Raw genomic sequence first — 16,568 nt, forward strand, 5'->3', positions numbered from 1 at the left:
GCATTTTGAGGTGCAGCTTGTAATATTAATGGACTGTTTTCTCTAGTTGACTCACCTGAATAGGTTCGCAGATTTGTTTGTAGACATTTGTTGTTCTTAGACGTGGAAAGCAGTTATCCTCGGAATAGAAATGTGGGTATTTTATTTGTAAACATCATACTTTGTTCATTTATTTAGTTAAATAAGACCCACTGATTCAGTTTTACTTGCAAAGAGAGAAACTGTCTCAAAATCAATCATCTTTTGCCAGAGAACTTCCTTTTATTCCATCCAGTGAGAGCAGCTCCATAATCACACAGGTCTAACACACGTGAACACGCTGATCTCCTGTACATAACTGAACTCCACATATGTTCATAATTACAGGAGAGGGGCTTTCGGCTGGAGAACGTGGCTGCTGCTTTGAGGAAATCAAGTTAGCAAGGCATACAGCGTGTGTGTGAGTGTGTGAGTGTCCTTGTCAATGCCATCTCATTGCTTGAAGTCAGTGCAGCAGTTTAAAAGTCTAAAGCCCAGCTCAGAGTAACAAGTTCTTCTAGAGCCAGGGTTCCCACAACCTTTAAACCTATAGGTTACAGAAATTAATGCTTTTATTCAGCAAGGCTGCATTACATTGTTCCAACGAGACAGCAGAGATGTTTATAAGGTTACAAAAGTTTTCTTTTTCAAATAAATGCTGTTCTTTTGAACTTTCATCAAAGAACCCTGAAAAATGCATCACAGTTTCCAAAAAAATATGAAGCAACTGAAGGATTATGTAAAACAACAAGGTAATGATGCTGAAAATTCAGCTTTGCGTCACAGCAATAAATTAAGTTGTAAAATATTCTTAAATATAAAACATTTAATTTAAAATAGTAATGCCATTACTGAAATTTTGATCAAATAAATGCAGCCTTGCATTTCAAAAACACTGAAAAAAAAACGTACTGACCCCATTTTAATGTATATATATATATATATACACACACACATCATTTTTATGCATTTTTCTGACAGCTGTTGTAATTGTTTTACAATACATGTTTTTCTTTTTTTTTACAATTCTGTTTTCATTCATGTTTATATTGTGTTTATATTTATATTTAAAAAATGCCAACATGAAATCTCCATAACTAACATTCTATTAATTTCCATGACTTTTCCAGGCCTGGAAAACCAATCAAATTCCCAGACAATTCCAGGTTTTCCATGAGCCAGTGGGAACCCTGTAGATCCTTCCTCCAGCCGATCAGCCGCCTCCCGTCCAGAACCCTGATCAGAATCACAAAGACACACACGTACAGTAAGACATGCAGATAGAAAGAGAGACGTCCCTCTTGCTCAGCTCTTGTCTTGAAAGCTCAGGCTGAGCGATCAGAAAGTCCCGCTGTTTTGGCTTCCATCATTTGAGGTTTGTGGCTCTTCTTCTGGATCGGACCCGTGCAGGTCAGTATGTAAACACTAAGGTTGACCGATGGTTTTTGGAAGCAGCAAAATGAATGAAAATAACTAGCCTCAAGTTATTCAGTGTTGTTGATGGCAGTTTTCAAAGTGTCTTCACTGTCCTGAGGAGCAGAGAGCTAGAGAGAGAGCAAGGGCGAATCATTTTCAGAATACTGATTGTTTAATTGGTCCTCCTGATAAGTTGGTGGGACTAGTCCTGCGTTCAGTATTTGTCAGATCACGGGCAGGTTTTCATCAGTCTTGGTTAGTAATGACGGACGGTTCATCTTCCCCCGTCTTCATTGGTCTATTTAGGATTGATTGACTACTGTTTATCCCAAACGGGGGGCGGGAATATAGAAGTTCCAAGTCTCATTCCTGGGCTGTTGCCATGGTGAAGTTCTGTGGGTGTGGCATGCTGTGGTACCCTGAGGATGCCAGAGAGAGGGCGGAGCTTGAGGAGGAAATGACTTGCTGAGACTGACACCTGCGAACACAAATGATGTTCCACTGTTGTTTAAAAATAGTATGTAAAATAGTTTGGAGTAATTTAAAGTGAATTATGCAACACTGTGGTATCATGAAGTGCATGTTTAATGCAGCTAGTGGCAGCATCAAAGAGTTTGTTTTATTTTGAATACAGTTTTTAGTCAAAATGTCTTTATTTTGGCAGTCCGATCAAATTGCAATTCCACTGGAAATGAAAGGTCAAGTCAGGAACACTGAATTGTGTAGTAGGTCTTCCTAGTATTTTATGCACAGAAAAATGTATAAACTGCAGAAATGGTATGAGAAATACACTCATACATATTCCATTCCAAAAATAGCCCATAAACATATGATAAATCTGCACTGAGATTCAACTATGTGCACATGAGCACTATGTTATAGAGATTATGAGTTAATCTTGAATTACCATAAAGGCCATCACACTATAATTCAAATTTAATCAAATCACACAAAACATTAAAAAAAATTACTTTGGTTCGTTTGATTCAATATAATTATAATAATGTGTGTGTGTGTGTGTGTGTGTGTGTGTGTGTGTGTGTGTGTGTATAATTATATTTAAACCTATTTCATTATTTAAAGAATTATAATATTTTAATATATTCAAATATAATTTGCCAAATATAAATATAACTTTGTTGTTTATTGTATCTTATAAATTTTACTGACCATGACTGAGATTTTCTGACCAGTCCAGACGCTGATTTCTCTCTGTAACTGGTGTTGTCCAACAGATTATCTCGAGATGATTCCACCTCTGATCCAAACTTTGGGAGGTCCAGTTGAAACATGACAGGAGGAGTCGTGTCCAGTTCCATAACCATTATATTCTCTGCCTATGGAGGTACACGTGGGACAAAAGATACAAAAAAACAATCACTTAAACTGCTCACTGCAAAAAAAATACAAATGTTTGAAATAAGTATTTGTGCTTTTACGTTTATAAACAACATCCTCAACATATTTTTGCAGTGCACATAATCACACAGCTCCAGCACATGAACGAATTCATCCATTTGATTTGACATCCTCTGGCCATGTTCCACTTTTTCTTCCTACTCTTCCATCTCTCTCTCTCTCTCTGTAAACATACCCTGTATCTGGAATGAGGTCCCATCGCTATGGCAATCTTGGCGAACTGGCTGATTGGTCGCTTGTATCCCACAGCAGAGGTGGGTCTTCTCTTCATTTGTGTGAATTTACTGCGTGAACACAAACAGACAAGAAGATCAAGATTCACTCTCGGTGTGCGCTGTTCTGCTCAGAAAAACAGTCAATCACAATGTCAGATCAGAGTTATTTTACTATCATTGAAATAGTTTTAGAGTTTTTGTTACTATATTTAATTAGATATTATTTTTTCTGTTTCATTTTAATTTTAAAGTTTTTGTAATTTTGTTTTTGTGCCATTTTTATTATTATTTTATTTAAATATGTTTGCATAGATTATTAAATTTTAGTTTAATTATTTAAGTTCTTAAACTAAATGTAAATTAGAAATGTTGACTTGAAAATGAGCTGAAATAAAATAAGTGTTAAGTTTTTAAATATTTTATTTCAGTTAACATTTTTTTTTTATAATTTTAAATGAATGAAATTTTTTTTTATGGTTTAAGTTAATGAAAATAAATTCTGCATCAGATCATGCTGTTACTTATATAAATACTATGGCATAATACCATGGTGTTCTGTAAAGCACCTAGTAAGTACCGTGGTATTTATGTTTTCCATCAACAGAAGAACTTTTGTTCTAAAGGGTCTAAAAACCAAAAATGTTGTTAGAAAACTTAAAATATGTTTCCATATGTGCTATTTCATCGTTTTGATGACTATACTATTATTCTAAAATGTGCAAAACATTGAGTTTTGATATTTGATGTGTTTCATCTGGCAGTGTAACTCACTTCTCAGCAGGAACGAGAGGCTGAAACTTCCACTGGTCTTCCTCAGCATCAAACTGAAGTCTGTTCATGATTTTATTCTTCTCTTCAGGAGGTATAAAGTTCTCTATAATCAGATATCTACAGAGATACAGACACGTTAGCTGTGTGATTGTTCTTAAACCTCAGGCAAATCCTCCCTTTAAAGAGGACAGCAATGGTAAAATGATGCATAGATGGAGCTCAGACTCACTTGAATTTGAGTTCTCTGGTCAGTTCATTCTGTGTTTGCTCCAGCTCCTGTCGGCTCCTCACATGCTCATCATTTACATCCTGAATGTCTGCCTTCAGAGACTGAAGCTTCGCATACAGCTGCACAGACAGACAGACAGAGAGAGAGAGAGAGAGAGAGAGAGTGATCATCCGTCATCTGCAGCATCTGTCCTTCATCATAATCATCATCACCTTCATCCATCCATCATCCTTCATCACATCATCCATCCATCCATCCATCCATCCATCCTTCATCATCATCCATCCATCCTTAATCTTCATCCTTCCATCGTTCATCACCATAATCACCCATCCATGCATCCATCCATCCTTCATCTTCATTTCCTTCATCCATCCATTTTTCATCTTCATTTCCTTCATCCATCCATCCTTCATCATCATCCATCCATTCTTAATCATCATCCATCCATCCTTCATCAGCATCCATCCTTCATCACATCATCTATCCATCCTTCATCACCATCATCCATCCGCCCTTCATCTTCATCTTCATCCATCATCAACATCGTCCATCCATTCTTCATCACCATCATCCCTCCATCCTTCATCACCATCATCAACATCTATCCTTCATCACCATCATCCCTCCATCCTTCATCACTATCATCAACATCTATCCTTCATCACCATCATCCCTCCATCCTTCATCACCATCGTCCATCCATCCTTAATCACCATCATCCATCCATCCTGCATCATCACCATCGTCAACATCTATCCTTCATCACCCTTATCTACCCATCCTTCATCATCCATCCTTTATCTTCATCATCCTTCCATCCTTCATCTTCATTATTCTTCCATCCTTCATCAACATCCATCCATCCTACAACATCATCATAATTCCATCCATTATACTTCATCAGCCATCATCATCAACATTCATCCATCATCATCATTATCCATCCTTCATTTTCTTTTCATCACCTTCATCCATCTATATTTCATCATCCTTCATCATCATCACCCTCATGCTGTAATCAGTGCTCAGTCAGTGTTAGTGTGAGGGGACAGCAGGGGTTAAAGGTGAAGGTCAGGAAGGAGAAGGTAAGGGCTCTACAACAGGAAGTGATGTGTTCTGGCAGGAAGTGGTGTGCAGATTAATGTGGGAACAGTGGAGCTCAGTCCTGTTTTGCCTGTCTACTATTGAGAATGAATCTCTGAAGTCATCATAACTTGAGGAAGAGGGTTTTGGTGGTTAGCATGCTAGCAGTAGCAGTAAAGATGAATGCAGGTTGGCTAGAATTAGTTGCTGTGAAAGCGTTGTTCTTTTCATAATGCTTTAATGCCAAGACTAGCATTTAGCATTAGCCTCATCGTAGCCTCTGACAGTCAGTGACCGAGCAAGTGTAAAACAAACTAACCTTCTTGTACTGATAAAAGGTGTTTTATTTTCACAGGGATTGGGGATTGACAGGGGTGATCCAGGGGTCAAATGTCAAAGGTCCAGAATTAAGGGGGAGCAAGAGGAACAGGAGTCAGGGAACTCAGAGGCTTTAGATTTATATTTATTATTAGTCTTTTCAGTGGTTGCTAAAGAGGGTTGATGTTTGTAAGATTAAAGTTTTTGAAAAAGTATCTTCTGCTCACCAATGCTGTATTTATTTGATTAAAAATAAAGTAAATCTTTGTAATATTATAGAAATATTATTCCAATATAAAATAATTGTTTTTAGGTGAATTTATTCTTGTGATCAAAGCTGTATTTTCAGTATAATTCCTCCAGTCTTCATTGTCACATGATCCTTCAGAAATCATTCTAATATACCGATTTGCTGCACAAGAAACATTTATTTGTATTATCAATGTTGAAAATATTTGTTTTAATAATTGAGATTTATTGATACTCTATTTTCAGGATTTTTTGATTAATAGAAAGATCAATAGAACAGCATATATTTGAAACCGAGATATTTTATATTACTTTTGATCAATTTAATCCATCCATTCAGAATAGACTTAAGCTGACTTTAAATTAATAAAAAATTATAGATATAATAAAAAAAAGAATAAAATGACAAAGATACACAAATATATACATACAATTTATACTCCATTAGCTATTTATGTGTGAGGAAAACCAGTTTAGATTTTTTTTACATGTGTAAGCGATAAATCAATTTTGAAAATGCAATATGGGACTTTCATTTGTCATTAATCTTTGCTTTGCCTCCATCAAGTTCCAAAAAATAAAAAAATAATCAAAAGAAATTAAGTTTCATAATTACTTAATATTGGGAACCACTGGTCACAAAAACAGTGACATTCTCTTCATTAGCAACCTCTGAATGTGACACCATGACCACAGTTTCCCTCTCTTCAGGTGTGTGTGTGTGTGTGTGTGTATCTCACCTTTTTGAGTTTCTTGGTCTTTGCTTCCACTTCCTGTTGCAGTGAGGAGAATGTTTCTCTGAGTTCTAGTGTTTCCTCATCCTGAGAAAACATTTGCTGCTGTATTTCTCTCTCTCTGCGTGTCTGCAAACACACACAGATTCACACACTCCGTTACATGTTGTGCACGAGCACAGTATGTCATATGGATGCTACTGGTGAAGTGTGTAGTCTTTTTTGTCACTAGTAATTGCAAATATTGAAACGGTGTTTGTTACCTGTTCTGCAATCTCATGTCTTTTCTGTTCAAGCATCTTCTGTTGCTCATTAGTATGATCAATAATGTTCTTCCCACCAACCAGCAGCTTGCTCTCCATTGCCTAGCAACCACAAGAAACCGTCAACATCAGCAGCGGATCACATGTAGAGGTCACACTCATTAGGATATATCAAATTACTTTTCAATAAAGCTTATAATTATTATTGACATTTCATTTTTCATTTTATATACACAACTTTTCAAAATATTTTGGCATTTTATGTGCTTTTGTCATTTTAACTTTTGTAATTTTGTTATGTGCAGGTCATTTGTTTCAGTTTTTGTTTTTCAAATATTTGTATTACATTTTTTATTTAAATTTTTGGCTTTAGTAATGTTGGTATCAGAACAATTGAAATATATATTAAATTATATTATTTTATTATTTGTAAAATAAATATATATATATATATATATATATATATATATTTGGGTAAACAAACTTAACCAGCCCAAAACCTCTGAACAATAGTGTATGATATAAAAACATATTTTCAATTAAGGTGCAGTGGAAATCTGAACCAATGAGATTTAGTTGTGGGCGGGGCTTCCCAGTGTGATCCTGCACAAATAGAAAACGGTTTATTTTGTTGCATCGCAAAGGATTTCTGTCACTCGAGTAGCCTAAAATCACAAACTCTCATTGAATAAGGATGACTTCTGGTTTCTTTCTCACTACAAATCGATGTGAGTGCCAGCGACCTTTTCGAAGGCACGATGAAAATCAGCTCTGAATCTCCTCCCCCACTCGACACAGAGCTCTCTTTGTGGACGGCAGCAGCTCGTGGCTTTAGCGACACACAAAGATTATTGTCAAAGGGCCACAACAGAAACAAGGACAAAGCCTGAGCCCAGAACTACAGCTGACCCGCACGGCCCATCAGACCGGCTCATAACATCCAAAACACCCTGTCAGAACCCATCAGACTCCACAGCACACGTCCACAGCACACTGGCTATGTGATCACAGGACTGGAACGGATGGAATGAGAGGAGAGATAACGCAGAGACATGGAAAGATGGAGAGAAAGGGCTTTTTGTCCCAAGGGATGAAACCAAACCCTTCTCGGGTTAATGTACAGCCAAGCAGAAGGGCGGAGACAAGTACAAACCTTATCAGCATGGTCATGAATATCAATTAGGTGACATAACTGCTCTTAAAGAAACACCCCAATTTTTTTGAAAATAGGCTAATTTTAAGAGTTAAACAGTTGAGTTTTACTGTTTTCAAATCCATTCAGCCGATATCCGGATCTGGTGAATGGATGGATTCGAAAATGGTAAAACTCAACTGTTTAACTCTAGGGGAGTTGGAAAATTTGCCTATTTTGTTTTTTAAAAAGTGTATTTTTCCTTTAAAGCAGGTTTTACCTTGCAGTGTGACCAACAGAAACAATTAAAATAGACCCCCCCCCCCAAGCAATTAAACTACATATATACATACATGCACATATACATACACACACACACACACACACACACACACATATATATATGTAATATTACATTATCATCATAGTTATGAATATTAATTAGGTGATGTCACATTCGGCCAATTGCACCTAACTGGTCATAATGCAGTTTTTATGTGGACTGCTACAAAATAAAATTCCCAACATAAACAATTAAAATATATTCAATTATATTGTAGTATAATATATAATTTAATAAAATGACAGTAATTAAAATTTTGAATGAACTTTTAATATTTCATTTTTTATTTTAATTTTAGACATTTTAATTATTTTATTATTTTTTCTTTTTAATTGTTTATTTAAAACATTATAAAATAAATAAATAGATAAATAAGAAATGTGGTTCTAAATTTAATATGGTACCCTTTAGACACTCATATTTTTAATTAGCTTTATAAATATGTGTGTGTGTGTGTGATTTTAGTTTTAGTCATTTTATGTGCTTTTGTCATTTTTACATTTTACATATTTATTTTAAATATTTCTATATAACTTTTTTTCTATTTTAATAATGTTAGAACAACAACAATTAAAATATAATGCATTTATTTCACAAAAAAAGAAATTCAAATAAAATGTCACAAACCCTTTACACAACCAGGTCTTAATATTAAAAGTAATTAATATTTTTAATTAGCTTTTTTATTTTATATTTTATTCTTAGTCATATTTTTTAAGCTTATTATTATTATTTCTATGTAACTTCATTTTTATTGGTAACAAAGTAGTAATGTTAGTAATTAAATATAAAATATAGAAATACAAATAGTACAAAACTCTTTTCACACTCACACCTTCGATTGGAGTAATATTTTGACTGATTTTATATTGTATACAATATACTGTTACAGTAGTGAAGGAAAAAAAGATCAGAGAGAGAGAGAAACAGAGAGATGGTTTAAAATAGACGTGGGCCTCTGAGGAAGCACCAGCAGGACGCTCAGTCATCACACACACACACACACTCAGCAGGAAAGATGAGCTCGTCTAACGGAGACCTTTCCATCCAGGCCCCTTACATTCCCATCACCATGGCAACAGAGCTCAGGACCAGTCTGGCTCATTATCTATTCACCTATTCACACTGCTGAGGAGTTCATTGGCCAGGAGCTCCGAACACAAGCTCCGCCCACCTACACAATGAAGCGGACACATCAATATTTAAGCAAAGGATCCTGGGAGAACTGTCAGCACATACAGGCTACGTTTGGAAATAGCATACATTCCATAACAATATACTGTGAAACAATTACATTGAATGTTTAATTCAGCAAGTTGCGTTCAGTTATAATGGTTACAAAATGGCTTTTTTGCATCTTTTAGTTCATCATCTTGGGATTCCATGTGTACAAAAGTACAGTATAAATCAGTCTCATTTCAGTATTATGTAATTTTGCAGTATTTACTAATATTATGAATAAATTTTAGTTTTATATTTTCAGTTTTCATTTTAATATCAGTTTTAATACGCCTTTTAGTAGTTGTGTTATATGCTTGACATTGTTATTTATTTATTTAATATTTCTATTTAGCTTTAGTTTTATTTAAGCTTTTTAATTTTAGTACTTAACTTTAGGTTTTTAATTTAGAGATTGTATGTATAAAAATATAAAATATGAATCAGTTATTATTTCAGTGTTGTTTACATAATGTTACAGCATTTAATAATATTTTGAGTTTCTATTTTTACATCTCCAGTTTTCATTTTAAAATTAGTTTTAATGTAAGTTTGAGTAATTTTATGTGCTTTTGTCATTTTTTATTAGTTATATATATATATATATATTTAGCTTTGACTTGTTTTTATTTCAGTAATTTTAGCACTTTAGATCATTTACTTAGCTTTAGCTTAGCTGCCAAAGCAACCGTTTACTTTTTCCATCCAGTATTTATATATATATATTTTTTTAATTTCAGGTATATTTATTTTATTTCATTGCACATAGTTTTGGTTTGTTGTTAGCAATACCTACACTGGTATACCGTACATTCAACACACTGTGAAAACAGTATGATTATACTAGTAGTATACAGTATTACAGTACGCTACTCCAAATATACAGTCACACACAAACAAATCCAAAAGACACTATATAATTATGTTTCTTCCTGTCTGTCTGTCTCGCCACCACATCCTTTCTTTAAATGACAGTATAATTAAACTAGAAAACAGTTGTGTAAACAGATATTGAAGGCTAAAAGTGTGTGTGAAGTGGTGGTAAAACAGGCACATGAGCACTGGGACTTCACAACTAAACACTCAGTTCACTTTAGTAGCAGCACAATGAATCTGGGGCAAAACTGAGTCGTGCTGAGTTTAGAACAACACCATACTACTTCTACTATGTGTGCAGCACATATAGTATGCAAAATATTCTGTATGCATGTTTATGTTCTTACTGTACATTTTTGTAGATATTCACTGAAAACAAAAATGTGTGTGTGTTTGTATATATATTAGGGCCGGGACTTTAACGCGTTAATTGAGATGAATTAATTACACAAAAAATAACGTGTTAACTAAGATTAATTAATTACAGAAAAAAATTCCTGCATTTTTAATAACTTAGTTTTTGCACCGCGGAACGTTTCTCACTGGATGAGTTTCGGCGGACCGATTATACTGGAGCACCAACTAGCGTTCGCATATCACTGCAGCACATCGAGCCTCAAGTATCACCTCAACGCAAAACATATAGCAGCTAGCGTGGACTTTACACTTTATGTTGAACTATGTATTATTTTGTTGGTGCAACAGTTTATGTTGAACTCTTTATTGTTTTGGCCAAGGTTGTTGAGAGTTGGACTTAGTATGTTATGGCCTCTGAAGCAACAGAGAGATGTTTTCTAATAGTCAGTGTTTCCAATGTTATATATATATATATATATATATATATATATATATATATATATATATATATATATATACCTATAAGCTTCCTGAATTTCTGAAATGTACTATTTCTAAATTGTTTCTAAATATGCTATTGCTACACTTCATGGCAAAAATTGCACTGGTCTGCTAGACTTGGTTGAACAAAAATAAACAATATTTTGTTGCTTAAGCTTATGTATTCAGTCATTATTCAATGGTATACTATAAATCCATGTGAAAAAAAATACTTCTCACTGTTCTCAGGTCAAATATTTATATGCGATTAAAATGCGATTAATTTTGATTAATTAATTACAAAGCCTCTAATTAATTAGATTAATTTTATTAATCGAGTCCCGGCCCTAATATATATATATGTATATATGACAAATCTATTTAAATATATTGAAATTTACAATGAGTAGCGAGCCAGTATGTGACTGTGAACAGTATGTGAATGTGTTTATAATCAGACATTCAGTGATGTGCTTCCTGTGTTGCTGTTATTGTTTGAGATCTAGTGATGTGATTGGCTCACAGCACAGGGAACAGGATGAGGTCGTGATGAATCATCGCCTGTCAGGAAATGACCCACCAATAATCAGGGTTATTTATAAATCTGAAGCCCCTCTCTCATCTTGCATCACGCCAGAACTACCACAAACACCTCCTATATGAGAATGAAGAGTTATATACTATATATTTCCAGCAGCCTGCTTTGCTATCACATGCACTCAGAATAATGCACAAGCACATGTGAAAATATGATGTCATGCATTAGGTCATCACAAGATGCATCAGATCACATGACTTGAATTTCAGAAAAAATACAGTGTTATTTTAGTATTGTTGATGTTAAAGGGTTAGTTCACCCCAAAATGAAAATTAGCCCATAAATAACTCACCTTGAAGTCATCCTAGGTGTATATGACTTTCCTCTTTTATACGAATCCAGTCGGGGTTATTTTAAAAATTGTCTTTGATCTTTCAAGCTGTTTGACGGCACTCAGGAGGTGTTTATTCACCCACAGAGCTGTGCGACACTTATTTTTAATGGATGCACTTTTTATTAAACTTCTCATGGACCGATGCAGTGCAACACCCGCTGAGTGACATCAAACAGCTTGAATGATCAAAGACAATTTTTTAAATAACTCCAACTGGATTAGTCTGAAAGAAGAACGTAATATACACCAAGGATTAGTCATTTATGGCTTAACTTTCATTTTTGGGTTAACTAACCCTTAATGTTAGTTTTCAGTTCATTTAAAGTTTTCAGAATTTTGATTTGTCATTTATTGTCATTTTTACTATTTGTTTTATATAAAATATTTCTAAATGCTTTTATTAAGTTTTAGTTTTTAGTTTTATTAAGCTTTATCTACCATAATTTAATATTTTCTGTTGTTATTGTTATTAGTTTTTTATGTAAAATTAAGTTTTAGTAGATTTAGTTTTAGTTAACTAAATAAACAAACTAAATAAAAATAAGAAATATTGTATAGGAAACTAGCTGAAATTAAATGTTTTATTAATTTAAATAAATAAATAAATAAAGTCAATTTTATATATTTTTACATTCTATTTAGATTAAGGTGTATTATAAAAATAATTAATAAATATTGTTTTATATATTGTTACAGTTTATTAAAAAAACAGTATAGCTATTATATTAAAATATTAAAATAGTGTATGTTATAAATAGTTTTTTATGGTTTTAGTTTTAGTTAATGATAATTTATATATATATAAACATCACAACATACTGACCTTAAACTTGGCTGTGAGAAGATCTGTGGCCTCCTGCTCCTTCTTCAGATGCCTCATCATCCTCTCTTTCTCCTCCAGGAGTCTCTGTTTCTCCTCGGCCACCAGAGAATGATCATCTCTGATGGCCTCCTTCTCTCTCTCCAGCTTCTCCTGCTGCTCCTTCATGTACTCCTGCGCCTCCTTCTCCACGCTTTCTTCATCATCATCTTCAACATCCTCCTCCTCTACCTCTTCCTCTCCTCCTTCTCCGGTCTTCTTCAGTCTCCTGCTCCTACTCTTCCTCTTGGTGAGCATGCCGCGTTTATCCAGCTGTGATTTCAGCCGGGCGATCTCCTCCTGGAACTCCCTCAGGAGGGCGTCTTTGGGGTCTTCATTGACACGAGGCTTGTTCTTGATGTTCTTGGCGCGGTTGGCATAGCGCAGGGTGGTCAGGGTCTCCTCGTAATTGTAGGAGGCCGGTCCCAAAGTAGCCACCATGATGGTCTTGGCGTTCCCGCCCAATGAGTCCTGCAGCAACCGTGTGAGTTTTGAGTCACGGTATGGAACGTGAGAACTTCGTCCATCCACCAACGCAGAGATTACATTTCCTAGAGCGGAGAGGGACAGGTTGATCTTGGTGGCCTCCTTCAGACGTTCTCCTTGGACGCCAGTCTTGGTCTGTCTCTCGCTGCCCGCCAGGTCAACCAGGTTGAGTTTGCCAACGCGGATGTGGTTCTGTCCGTCTGGTCCAAGCTGGCTGCACTCCACCGTGATGATGAAGATGGCGTGTGACCTCGAGCTATGCTCGTTCATGTTGGTGAAGCCCACCGATCTAGTCTGGTTACCCACGTTCATCACGTGCTCGATCTCCTTCACGTTCTTGGTGACGAAGGAGGACAGATCTTTGATGTAGACCCCTGAGTCTGCGCTCTCCTTCAGCTCCAGTTTCTTGCTGTGGTCTTTGGTGAGCAGGTCACGGATCTCCTCCTGGTAGATCTCCAAATAAGAGGCCCGGACCAGGTACTGCTGGTTCTGAGAGCGCGAGATGTGCGTGAAGATGTGCTCGAACGAGTTCGGGATGATGCCGCGGCGCTCGGCGTCCAGCCACTGGCCTTGCATGGTGTACGTCTTCCCGGTTCCCGTCTGTCCGTACGCGAAGATGGTGCCGTTGAAGCCGCGCAGAACCGAGTCGATGAGCGGTCGCACCGTCTCGTCATACAGGTCGCTCTGTTTGGAACAAGCGTCGTAAACCGCGTCGAACGTGAAGGTCTTGAGCAGCTCTCCCGGACCCGCCTTGGGGTTCCGCAGGGCCACCTGGCCCAGTTTCACATCCATCTGCACGCTATTCTCATACCCCATCGATTCCTCTTTACGGTTGAGCGGGCGACACCGAACCACCACCTTCACCGCCTCGCCGATTTTGGCCTTCATGGACATGTTGAATCCGTCTATACGAGATGAATGGATCACGAATGAGCGTAGTATTCCCGTTAAAGCAGATGGATGATGGACGATGTCAGCATCAGCATCAGCCGGTCACCGAGCGCATGATGTCAGTCCCGCTGCAAATCTCTGCGGTCTCCACAAATGAATAAATGATAAAGGCGGCTCCGTCATAAACACGGATGGATGAAATCATAAACTCAGAATATCTCACCGATTTACACCGAAACACAAGAAGATCCGAAATATAAGCGCGTCTGGCAGAAAATCACACACATCAACTGCGCTTCACTGCAGCCCTGCCCAAACACACACACACACACACATCAGGGTTGCCAGGTCTGGCAAGAGGAATAAGCAATCTGAAATTCGAATGGGATTTTTAAGCAATTATGGCTCTGCTACCTATATTAAATCAATGTCATATGACTTAAATGTGACTCAGTGACTTAAAATAAAAAAGAGTATATTTTCTAATAGAAATTACCATGGTTATTATTAAACAGATAAGCTAATTGACTCTAACCGCTAGGCTACCTATATATAGGCTATTTAATAAAATAAATAATAGACCCACTGAACCAGTGAATAGTTTCTGTATCTGATGCATACATAATCTCCTTTAAATCATTTGAAACTATTAGATAGTTTATAGTTTTATAAACCACTTTATGAAAATCAAGGGCAAAATCGTTTAAAAAGGCGAACATGGCAACATTGTAACACACACACACACACACACACACACAGTTATTATCTCCTTCGGTGTAATCATTGCAGAAATGCCCCAGAGAGGTGTTTGGGATTTAGACAGTGCTTTAAGTGGCCCAAAAGAGGTGCCGGTACTCTATAAATTTTTTTTGATGACTTCCCTCATCCCCTTGAGGTAACAACAACTATATTGAAGGGGTTTTATATACAGCAGTCAACAGGCGACCTTAATAATAAGTCCTTTTATTAGTTTGTGGATTTGCTTGAGCTAGAAAGAACTACTGAACATAAATAAAATGTGCAAAAGGATTTTGAAAAAAAAATACCCTTAGAAAGAGCTACTGCATTCAAACTTCCAAACTGACTCAAATGATTCGCGAACCCTAGGAACTCCCGAACTGATTCAAATGATTTGCGATCCCCAAACTGACTCAAATGATTCGCGAACCCGCTAGGAACTCCCGAACTTATTCAAATGATTCGCGATGCCACTCCGAACTCCCGAACTGATTCAAATGATTTGCGATCCCCAAACTGACTCAAATGATTCGCGAACCCGCTTTGAACTCCCGAACTGACTCCAATGATTCGCGAACCCGCTACGAACTCCCGAACTGACTCAAATGATTCGTGATCACCAAACTGACTCAAATGATTCGTGATCACCAAACTGACTCAAATGATTCGCGAACCCGCTACGAACTCCCGAACTGATTCAAATGATTCGTGATCACCAAACTGACTCAAATGATTCGCGAACCCGCTACGAACTCCCGATCTGACTCAAATGATTCGCGAACCCGCTCCGAACTCCCGAACTGGTTCAAATGATTCACGCTCCATACTCCGAACTAGGAAGAATTAGGAAGTGTGCATTGTGAAGGGCACTCTGAAAAGCGGCAGCGCAGGCAAAGGATTAAAACCTCTATTAAAACAGATGTCCAAATGAGCATACCGGTACACTAAAAGCATGTTCTGGGTGCACGGAGAGGTGGAGGTATGCTCAAGAACTATATTTGGAAGTGCCGGTACTGAGTACTGGTGCGTACCGGCCCACTTAAAGCACTGGATTTAGAGTTAAATTGTTAAAGCTGATTCAACTGTATTAAATATGGATCAGATCAGTGTTTGATAAAACGCTAATTATTGAAATACATATAGGCTAAAAAAAAGATGCAAAAAATAATAATAATGCAATAATAAAAATATAAAATAAAACATTCAAAACATAATATTTTGTAACAATTTAATATGGTATTTTAAAATATTTGTTTTATTGTTAATTTTATAAGCTAACACCCTACTTAAAGCTAAAATGTGCAAACATTAATGAAAAAGGTGAAGGCCCAAGATAAAGCCAAATATTAAAGACCACTACTAAAATTTAGTGTAATAGTCCTGCTGCATTTTTTACTACAGTTGTAAATTAGATTTATTTTTGTGCTTAGGGTTGGTTAATTGTATATCAATGGCACCATCTAGTGGATTTGTAATATACACAGTTTTATTTTCTGCCTCTACATTTAAATTACATCTTTTTTCAAATTAATTTGTGC

General features: G+C 36.3%; 1 protein-coding gene across 1 annotated transcript; it reads right to left on the bottom strand.

The window, feature by feature from the left end:
- Positions 1–236: 236 nt before the first annotated feature.
- Positions 237–14,608, bottom strand: LOC127938029 (kinesin-like protein KIF3C). The gene is made up of 8 exons (XM_052534393.1): positions 12,880–14,608; positions 6,719–6,820; positions 6,462–6,584; positions 4,069–4,187; positions 3,840–3,956; positions 3,029–3,137; positions 2,605–2,771; positions 237–1,912 (listed from the first exon to the last, which is right to left on the bottom strand). The coding sequence occupies exons 1-8, from the start codon at positions 14,293–14,295 to the stop codon at positions 1,798–1,800; spliced, it is 2,268 nt and encodes a 755-aa protein (XP_052390353.1). The 5' UTR covers positions 14,296–14,608; the 3' UTR covers positions 237–1,797.
- Positions 14,609–16,568: the final 1,960 nt, after the last annotated feature.

Source organism: Carassius gibelio, chromosome A20 (genome assembly GCF_023724105.1).
Source record: "Carassius gibelio isolate Cgi1373 ecotype wild population from Czech Republic chromosome A20, carGib1.2-hapl.c, whole genome shotgun sequence".
NCBI classification, from domain to species: domain Eukaryota; kingdom Metazoa; phylum Chordata; class Actinopteri; order Cypriniformes; family Cyprinidae; genus Carassius; species Carassius gibelio.